This window comes from Procambarus clarkii, chromosome 19, assembly GCF_040958095.1.
Source record: "Procambarus clarkii isolate CNS0578487 chromosome 19, FALCON_Pclarkii_2.0, whole genome shotgun sequence".
Classification (NCBI taxonomy): domain Eukaryota; kingdom Metazoa; phylum Arthropoda; class Malacostraca; order Decapoda; family Cambaridae; genus Procambarus; species Procambarus clarkii.
In genome coordinates this window covers 35,907,963-35,918,803 of record NC_091168.1, presented here as the reverse complement: position 1 = coordinate 35,918,803, position 10,841 = coordinate 35,907,963, and the positions used below count along the sequence as shown (strand labels likewise).

General features: G+C 47.5%; 1 protein-coding gene across 1 annotated transcript in view; it reads right to left on the bottom strand.

Moving 5' to 3' along the window:
- Nucleotides 1-10,620, bottom strand: part of LOC138366415 (proteoglycan 4-like) — a 13,722-nt gene extending 3,102 nt beyond the window's left edge. Inside the window, exon 1 of the mRNA XM_069327460.1 lies at nucleotides 10,603-10,620. Coding sequence (XP_069183561.1) covers nucleotides 10,603-10,620 — 18 coding nt within the window. The remainder of the gene's footprint in view (nucleotides 1-10,602) is intronic.
- Between the last annotated feature and the right edge of the window lie 221 nt (nucleotides 10,621-10,841).

Below are 10,841 nucleotides of genomic sequence, written 5' to 3'. Positions count from 1 at the left end.
GTGCATTCCATTTTCCCACTACTCTCATGCTAAAAGAAAACTTCCTAACATCTCTGTGACTCATCTGAGTTTCCAGCTTCCACCTATGCCCCATCGTTCTGTTACTATTCCGTGTGAACATTTCATCTATTTCCACTCTGTCAATCCCTCTGAGTATTTTATACGTTCCTATCATATCCTCCCCCTCTCCCTTCTTTTTTCTAGTGTCGTAAGGTTCAGTTCTTTCAGGCGCTCATCATATCCCATCCCTCGTAACGCTGGGACGAGCAGCTCGTCGCAAACCTCTGCACCTTTTCCAGTTCATAGAGCTCCGCGACTCTCCCACATAGAGCTCCGGGACTCTCCCACATAGAGCTCCGGGACTCTCCCACATAGAGCTCCGGGACTCTCCCACATAAAGCTCCGGGACTCTCCCACATAGAGCTCCGGGACTCTCCCACATAGAGCTCCGGGACTCTCCCACATAGAGCTCCGCGACTCTCCCACATAAAGCTCCGGGACTCTCCCACATAGAGCTCCGGGACTCTCCCACATAGAGCTCCGGGACTCTCCCACATAGAGCTCCGGGACTCCCACATAGAGCTCCGGGACTCTCCCACATAGAGCTCCGGGACTCTCCCACATAGAGCTCCGGGACTCTCCCACATAGAGCTCCGCGACTCTCCCACATAGAGCTCCGGGACTCCCACATAGAGCTCCGGGACTCCGGCCTCACTCAGCTCTCTGCTCTGCTCCAAGCTCCGTCTTAACATCTACGACACTGCTGTATCCAGGACAACTAAATAAATGTGAAACTCACTAAACACTGTGTATCTAATCTACCCAACAACGTAACATAATCGTACGTTACATTGGTAAATGTAAACGGTAAAACTCTATGGTAAATGGTAATTGGTTACACATTGGTCCTTACGTGTTTCTTCAGATGGGGACTCCATGATGAGGCGACATACTCTAAGACTGGCCTCACCTAGGCAGTGTAAAGCGCCCTAAATGCCTCCTTACTTAGGTTTCTGAATGATGTTCTAACTTTTGCGTACTAAGTGTACGCTGCTGCTGTCGTTATCCTATTTATATGTGCCTCAGGACTTAGATTAGGTTATCTTGAGATGATTTCGGGGCTTAACGTCCCCGCGGCCCGGTCCTCGACCAGGCCTCCTTTTTGTTGCACCCCCCCGCCCCCTTGGGAAGCAGCCCATAGCAACTATCTAACTCCCAGGTACCTATTTATTGCTAGGTAACAGGGGCATCAGGGTGAAAGAAACATTTTGCCCATTTGTCTCCGCCTCCACTGGGGATCGAACCCGGAATCTTAGGACTACGAATCCGAAGCGCTGTCCACCCAGCTGTCAGGCGCCCTGATTAGGTGATACGTCCACGCCCAGGTCTCTTTCTCGCGTCGTCACAGGTAGGCTGTTCCCCTTCATTGTGTACTGTCCCTTTGGTCTCCTATCACCTAGTCCCATTTCCATAACTTTACATTTGCTCGTGTTGAGCTCCAGTAGCCATTTCTCTGACCATCTCTGCAATCTGTTCAAGTCCTCTTGGAGGATAATACAATCCTCATCTGTCACAAGTCTTCTCATCAACTTTGCATCATCCACGAACATCGACATGTAGGACTCTACTCCTGTTAACATGTCGTTAACATATATTAGAATATGAGGGAGCCGGTCGGCCGAGCGGACAGAACGCTGGACTTGTGATCCTGTGGTCCTGGGTTCGATCCCAGGCGCCGGCGAGAAACAAAGGGCAGAGTTTCTTTCACCCTATGCCCCTGTTACCTAGCAGTAAAATGGGTGTTAGCACCTGGGTGTTAGCCAGCTGTCACGGGCTGCTTCCTGGGGGTGGAGGCCTGGTCGAGGACCGGGCCGCGGGGACACTATAGCCCCGAAATCATCTCAAGATAACCTCAAGATAGAAATAGAATTGGTCCCAGCACCGATCCTTTATGGAGAAACCGATTGTTTACGGAGAACCAATGACGTAGACAAATACAGGCGTGACTCAGGTCTTGGACCCTTCTCGCCCAGACTGCTTTCGTAGCAGAGGGAAGTACTCGCCTAGTTGTGCTTGCGAGGTTGGGCTTCGGCTCTTGGGCCCAGCCTCTCAACTCTCAATTAACTGACGTACAGGTGTACAGCGGCCGTGACTGGCCGCTGGATTCCAGGTGTTACGTCCGCTAGGACAGGTTTGGAGGTGGGGGGGGGGGTGACTGGGGGGAGGGGAAGAGGGGGGGAGGGAGGATTGAGGTGTCTGGGGATATGCCTTGAAGACGTTGGGAAGCGCTTAAGTGCAGCATCTGGCTACGCCGGGGCCCGGGAGCTATCGCACATTCACGAGTCTACTTGCGAAACCTCTACATCTCTTTCCTCAATCGTTGTTTGTATCTCTCAAGGAGTCTAAGAGCTTGGACAACCCACAACCCCCCCCCCCCCAGGGGCCAGATTCACAAAGAAATTACGCAAACACTTACGAACCTGTACATCTTTTCTCAGTCTTTGGCGGCTTTGTTTACAATTATTAAACCAACCCGTCCTCGACTCAAGTCCATTACATCCAGCGGTCAACCCCACAGACGCATTCATCAATTTTAACATGCTGTTCATTCGAACAGAACTTTTCTCAAATGTAAATTAATATTATATTATATTAGCATATTGTGCATATTTAGGCATAGGTTAGGTTAGGTGTTTAGGTTCTGTTGGCGATTATTTGTATTTGTAGTACGTGGGTGAAGCATTTATAGCGTTGTGGTTCGAACAAAATTCGTCAGTGAAGCACTTGTTCCGGAAGTGTTCGAACGTCAGCAGTTGTGAGTCGTGTGTAAACCGTTTTTCATTCATAAACAGGGGGTTTGGCGGGTGCATGGAATTACTTTCGGGTCTTTGTTTGGAGGACGGGCTGATTAAACAGTTAACGAGCTCCGAAGCACCAGGAGGCTGTTTATACAGCCCGTCCTCCAAACAAAGATCCAAAAGTGATTCCATGCACCCGCCAAACCCCCTGTTTATGAATGAAAAGCGGTTTACACACGACTCACAACTGCTGACGTTCGAACATATCCGGAACAAGTGCTTCACTGACGAATTTTGTTCGAACCACAACGCTATAAATGCTTCACCCACGTACTACAAATACAAATAATCGCCAACAGAACCTAAACACCTAACCTAACCTATGCCTAAATATGCACAATATGCTAATATAATATAATATTAATTTACATTTGAGAAAAGTTCTGTTCGAATGAACAGCATGTTAAAATTGATGAATGCGGCTGTGGGGTCGACCGCTGGATGTAATGGACTTGAGTCGAGGACGGGCTGGGTCTGAGGACGGGTTGTGAAACCTCATGACACTGAAGCCTCACCGCTCATGAAGCCTTTCAACATTACTCTTTCGACCCGAAAGCTATGAAACTGAAGCCTAGATAAAAGGCGAAGCCTGAAATATCTATAGTTTGTTATTGAAGTCTTAAGGTCTTTGCTACCCTGCCTACTCTTAGTGTTCACTTTCCTGGTCTCAAAGAGCTCATCGAAGTCCTACCATGTTCCGCCTGAAGCTTCCGGAGCCCCTGAAAGTTCTATAACTGTCGTCGGCGGCCTCCAGAGCCCCTGAAAGTTCTATAACTGTCGTTGGCGGCCTCCAGAGCCCCTGAAAGTTCTACAACTGTCGACGGAGGCCTCCAGAGCCCCTGAAAGTTCTATAACTGTCGACGGAGGCCTCCAGACCCCCTGAAAGTTCTACAACTGTCGACGGAAGCCTCCAGAGCCCCTGAAAGTTCTACAACTGTCGACGGAGGCCTCCAGAACCCCTGAAAGTTCTACAACTGTCGACGGAGGCCTCCAGAGCCCCTGAAAGTTCTACCACTCAGTCGTCGGCGGTCTCCGGCGTAACAGAGGAGAACGCGCGCAGACGTTGCCGTCCGAGAAACCTGATAAGATGTCCTCGGGGCAGGAACTCTAACGACGCCTTGTGCACCTTCCTTTGTTTACATGCGCGGTAGCACTTGCGCGGCAACATTTGCGCGGGAACATTCGCGCGGGAACATTCGCACGGGAACATTCGCGCGGCAACATTTGCGCGGCAACATTTGCGCGGGAATATTTGTACCTACCTTTTGGTTTCACGTTGTTTGGGAAGAGAGAGGAGTCGAGGTCCTAGGCTAAACCTTCTGCAGGATGCCAGCCACAACAGTTGCCAAACTCCAGGCAGGAGGGGGGGGGGGAACCTATTTATTGATAGGTGAATAGATTAAGCGTTACTAAGGTCCACTTAGACTAGCTACTGACGTTCTGCAGGATGCTTCCCACAACAGTCGCGTAGCTCTCAAGAGCCTGTTGGAGGTGCTCATCAAGTTACCTTCTGAACACCTGCCAGAGAAGTCGACGTGTTACACCGCGACCGATAAGATATCGTCGTAATTTTAAGAAATTATTAAGAGAGTTAAGAAGTTATTCTGAAGTTATCAAAGTTATCTTAATTATTTTACCTATTTTAAGTTAATTATTTGATCTATTTTGGGGTTTTTATTTATTTATTGACTAATTTAATACGTAATAACATCATTAAAATTTTTATTTTTTTATGTTCTAATCTATACATATAATTGAATTAATAGTTATTTGATTGCATATATATATATATATATATATATATATATATATATATATATATATATATATATATATATATATATATATATATGTCGTACCTAGTAGCCAGAACGCACTTCTCAGCCTACTATGCAAGGCCCGATTTGCCTAATAAGCCAAGTTTTCCAGAAATAATAATTTTTTTCAAATTTTTTTCTTATGAAATGATAAAGCTACCCATTTCATTATGTATGAGGTCAATTTTTTTTTATTGGAGTTAAAATTAACGTAGATATATGACCTAACCTAACCAACCCTACCTAACCTTACCTAACCTATCTTTATAGGTTAGGTTAGGTTAGGTAGCCGAAAAAGTTAGGTTAGGTTAGGTTAGGTAGGTTAGGTAGTCGAAAAACAATTAATTCATGAAAACTTGGCTTATTAGGCAAATCGGGCCTTGCATAGTAGGCTGAGAAGTGCGTTCTGGCTACTAGGTACGACATATATATATATATATATATATATATATATATATATATATATATATATATATATATATATATATATATATATATATATATATATATATATATATATATATATATATATAAAGGGAAAGGGAGTGCTCAACCGACTGAGCCATGGGCCAGCCACAGTAAGGAAGGATTTCAGAGGCAACAAACCGCTACCCAACTGAAACTTTAAGCCTTCCCGGGACATGTAACTATCCACTATAAATAGATACAAATTATTTATTATTTTGAGTATTTAGGAGAATCTTTTTTTTTTTTTAGGTAATCTGTCTTCGTGGGAATTTAACTTGAAGAAAATCTGTTTTGGAGAGATAATTTGAGGCTGGGTACGTAGGCCTTCTCGGTGAGGCAGCTGGGGGATGGGGCAGCTTCCACCCATCACACCCGCTGACAGATGGTCCTCCTCCTCCTCTTCCTTCTCTTCCTTCTTCTTCTTCTCCTTCTGCTCCTCTGACGGAGGCAGTAACCGGAGATGCCGAGCCTTAACCCACGACAGGTTGACTGCTGCTTCTCTCTCTCTCTCTCTCTCTCTCTCTCTCTCTCTCTCTCTCTCTCTCTCTCTCTCTCTCTCTCTCTCTCTCTCTCTCTCTCTCTCTCTCTCTTCCTCTTCTGGCTCTCAGCCGTCGTCATCTCTCCTCATCCTCTCAGCCACCCTCACTCACACCATCAAAGGCAGCCCACTCACCGGCCTGGACAAGGTGAGGCTTGTGTCTTATTGAAGCCAACCACCCACACACACAGCCACCCACAACCAGCCATCCAGTCTGTGTGGCTGGTTGCCTGGCTGACTGGCTGGTGGACAGGCTGGCTGGCATGCTGGTTGGCATGCTGGTGGACCGGCTGGCTGGCATGCTGGTTGGCATGCTGGTGGACCGGCTGGCTGGTTGGCTGGCTGGCTGGCTGGCTGGCATGCTGGTTGGCATGCTGGTGGACCGGCTGGCTGGCATGCTGGTTGGCATGCTGGTGGACCGGCTGGCTGGTTGGCTGGCTGGTTGGCTGGCTGGCTGGCTGGCATGCTGGTGGACTGGCTGGCTGGCTGGCTGGCTGGCTGGGTTATCTCACCCCATATCCGCCAGTGATGCTGCTCTCGGTCACTCTGGCAACCAACACCTTAACATCTTACACACTAAACCCTCCACTCTGTCGCTACATTGTTTCCTTCTCAATATTTAATACAACACCAAAAATGTCGCATAAAATAGTATTGATGAGAGAAAGTTTTTACAGCAGAATCTCTTGTGGATTTAGAAAAGTCATTAAATTAAAATTTAATGACATTAAATTTAAATTTAATTTAAATTTAAATTGTCATCAGCATTTTAAGAGGCTTCAAGAAGACCTTTCCCTAAATAGGCTTCTGTTCTTTCAATTTTATAGATTTATCTATATCAGAAAATAATAAAAATTGTTACTATTTTTATAGTTTAAATGCCCCAGAACAGTGTGAGGTGCCAACTAGCATATATATATATATATATTATTACTACAGCTCATATAAGATTATTATATAACCTAACACATCAGTCACAATATATATATTCATTATCAAAAGTGGGTAAGCCTTAAAATTTATAAAATATAATAAAAAAGACAAATGAAAAAAATAACGGAAAAATATCTTAGAAGTTGGAAAGGCTTGAAGTGTTGCCATACGGTGGGCTCATTTTTTATCAGTCAAAACAAAAAACCATTCATAACTTGTGTTTATTTTAATATTATAAGCTTGGGAGGGATATGAGGACCAGGAGCTGGGATATGAGGACCAGGAGCTGGGATATGAGGACAAGGAGCTGGGATATGAGGACCAGGAGCTGGGATATGAGGACCAGGAGCTGGGATATGAGGACCAGGAGCTGGGATATGAGGACCAGGAGCTGGGGTATGAGGACAAGAGCTGGGATATGAGGAGCAGGAACTGGGATATGAGGATAAGGAGCTGGGATATGAGGATAAGGAGCTGGGGTATGAGGGCAAGGAGCTGGGATATGAGGACCAGGAGCTGGGGTATGAGGACAAGAGCTGGGATATGAGGAGCAGGAACTGGGATATGAGGATAAGGAGCTGGGATATGAGGGCAAGGAGCTGGGATATGAGGACCAGGAGCTGGGGTATGAGGACAAGGAGCTGGGATATGAGGACAAGGAGCTGGGATATGAGGACCAGGAGCTGGGATATGAGGACCAGGAGCTGGGATATGAGGACCAGGAGCGGGGTATGAGGACCAGGAGCTGGGATATGAGGACCAGGAGCTGGGATATGAGGACCAGAAGCTGGGATATGAGGACCAGGAGCTGGGATATGAGGACCAGGAGCTGGGATATGAGGACCAGGAGCTGGGATATGAGGACCAGGAGCTGGGGTATGAGGACCAGGAGCTGGGGTATGAGGACCAGGAGCTGGGATATGAGGACCAGGAGCTGGGATATGAGGACCAGGAGCTGGGATATGAGGACCAGGAGCTGGGATATGAGGACCAGGAGCTGGGATATGAGGACCAGGAGCTGGGGTATGAGGACAAGAGCTGGGATATGAGGAGCAGGAACTGGGATATGAGGATAAGGAGCTGGGATATGAGGATAAGGAGCTGGGGTATGAGGGCAAGGAGCTCGGGTATGAGGACCAGAAGCTGGGATATGAGGACCAGGAGCTGGGATATGAGGACAAGGAGCTGGGATATGAGGACCAGGAGCTGGGATATGAGGACAAGGAGCTGGGATGTGAGGACAAGGAGCTGGGGTATGAGGACCAGGAGCTGGGGTATGAGGATAAGGAGCTGGGATATGAGGACCAGGAGCTGGGGTATGAGGACAAGGAGCTGGGATGTGAGGACCAGGAGCTGGGGTATGAGGACCAGGAGCTGGGATATAAGGACAAGGAGCTTGGATATGAGGACAAGGAGCTGGGATATGAGGACCAGGAGCTTGGATATGAGAACAAGGAGCTGGGATATGAGGACCAGGAGCTGGGGTATGAGGACCAGGAGCTGGGATATGAGGATAAGGAGCTGGGGTATGAGGATAAGGAGCTGAGATATGAGGACAAGGAGCTGGGGTATGAGGACAAGGAGCTGGGATATGAGGATAAGGAGCTGGGATATGAGGACAATGAGCTGGGGTATGAGGACCAGGAGCTGGGATATGAGGATAAGGAGCTGGGGTATGAGGACCAGGAGCTGGAATATGAGGATAAGGAGCTGGGATATGAGGACAAGGAGCTGGGATATGAGGATAAGGAGCTGGGATATGAGGACAAGGAGCTGGGATATGAGGACCAGGAGCTGAGATATGAGGACCAGGAGCTGGGGTATGACGACAGGAGCTGGGATATGAGGAGCAGGAGCTGGGATATGAGGATATGGAGCTGGGATATGAGGATAAGGAGCTGGGGTATGAGGACAAGGAGCTGGGGTATGAGGACCAGGAGCTGGGATATGAGGACAAGGAGCTGGGAAATGAGGATAAGGAGCTGGGGTATGAGGACAAGGAGCTGGGATATGAGGACAAGGAACTGGGATATGAGGACAAGGAGTTGGGATATGAGGACCAGGAATATGAGGACAGTGAGCTGGGATATGAGGACAAGGAGCTGGGATATGAGGACAAGGAGCTGGGATATGAGGACAAGGAGCTGGGATATGAGGACAAGGAGCTGGGATATGAGGACCAGGAGCTGGGATATGAGGATAAGGAGCTGGGATATGAGGACCATGAGCTGGGATATGAGGCCAAGGAGCTGGGATATGAGGAACAGGAGCTGGGATATGAGTACAAGGAGCTGGGATATGAGGACAATGAGTTGGGATATGAGGACAAAGAGCTGGGATATGAGGACAAGGAGCTGGGATATGAGGAACAGGAGCTGGGATATGAGGAACGGGAGCTGGGATATGAGGACAAGGAGCTGGGATATGAGGACAAGGAGCTGGGATATGAGGACAAGGAGCTGGGATATGAGGACAAGGAGCTGGGATATGAGGACAAGGAGCTGGGATATGAGGACAAGGAGCTGGGATATGAGGACAAGGAGCTGGGATATGAGGACAAGGAGCAGGGATATGAGGACAAGGAGCTGAGATATGAGGACAGTGAGCTGGGATATGAGGACAAGGAGCTGGGATATGAGAACAAGGAGCTGGGATATGAGGACAAGGAGCTGGGATATGAGGACAAGGAGCTGGGATATGAGGACAAGGAGCTGGGATATGAGGACCAGGAGCTGGGATATAAGAACAAGGAGCTGGGATATGAGGACAAGGAGCTGGGGTATGGGGACAAGGAGCTGGGGTATGAGGACAAGGAGCTGGAATATGAGGACAGGGAGCTACGATATATGGATCAGAGTGAAGAAACATATCCCAATGACATGGATCATTGAGGGCTCGAACTCCGGCCCTGCAAGAAGCGAGGCCGTCGCTCAACCGACCAGTCCACGTGATTGGGCCTCAAAGATTCTATGATAATACAAAACGATTAGCTTATCGCCGTACTGACCAGGCGAGGCGATAATGACACCCAGTTTTACTCACTCTTGTCTCTTCTTATCATAGGCCTAATTCTTTAAATGTTAATCTAAGCCTCATGCTTTAAGTTATCTCGTGAGTTTAGTGTTATGGGCCCCAAACTCGCCTATAATGACGTATGATGTCACTATGGGCGTCTGATCTTGGAGTAATCTTTCTAACATTGGGTCCTCTAACATTGGGATGGTGTTCCACACCCTGATGGCTTGGTGCTGCAGTCTGATGTCTAGTGGCTGTATGTTCAGGAGTTCGTGGAGCTCCTGGATTGTCTGATCATATGGTGAACGGTGTTTTGCTGCTCTCCTTAGCGCCTTATTTTGTACTGCTTGCAGTTTCTGCATGTTAGTTTTCTTTATGGTGTGTAGTGGTACTGGGGGATACTCTAGATGCGGCCGAACTAGAGCCTTATATAGGTGTATCTGAATGTTAGTACTGAGGCTTCGGAATCTTCTCAGTTTTCCTAATGCTGCTTTGGCTTTGTTTAGTCGGTCCCTTACATGAGTTGGCTATATGCTGGTAGATCAGGGCTATAGCTGTATGGGTCCCTCTGCTATATGCTGGCAGATCAGGGCTATAGCTGTATGGGCCCCTCTGCTATATGCTGGCAGATCAGGGCTATAGCTGTATGGGCCCCTCTGCTATATGCTGGTAGATCAGGGCTATAGCTGTATGGGCCCCTCTGCTATATGCTGGTAGATCAGGGCTATAGCTGTATGGGCCCCTCTGCTATATGCTGGTAGATCAGGGCTATAGCTGTATGGGCCCCTCTGCTATATGCTGGTAGATCAGGGCTATAGCTGTATGGGCCCCTCTGCTATATGCTGGTAGATCAGGGCTATAGCTGTATGGGCCACTCTGCGGTTTCTAAACCCATGCTGCCTGGTGTTATACTTCCCTTCCTCCTCCATGTACTTCACAAGTCTCTGATTGATTATTTTCTAGAATATTTTACCTGGTACTTCGAGGTCATGTCCTCGATTGGTCTGTAGTTTTCAGTTTGGGTTGGGGGTTTACCTGGCTTGGGGATTGATCTGATTGCGGCAAACTTTGTAGTATGTGGGGAATAAGATAAAAAAAAAAGCTCCAGTTATTATTATTATTAACATCTTTATTGACAATATTAATTACAATTTTGCCTAATCTGAGGATTTCAATTAAGTCTTATTAAAGTGAGGATAATGCTGGTATTCA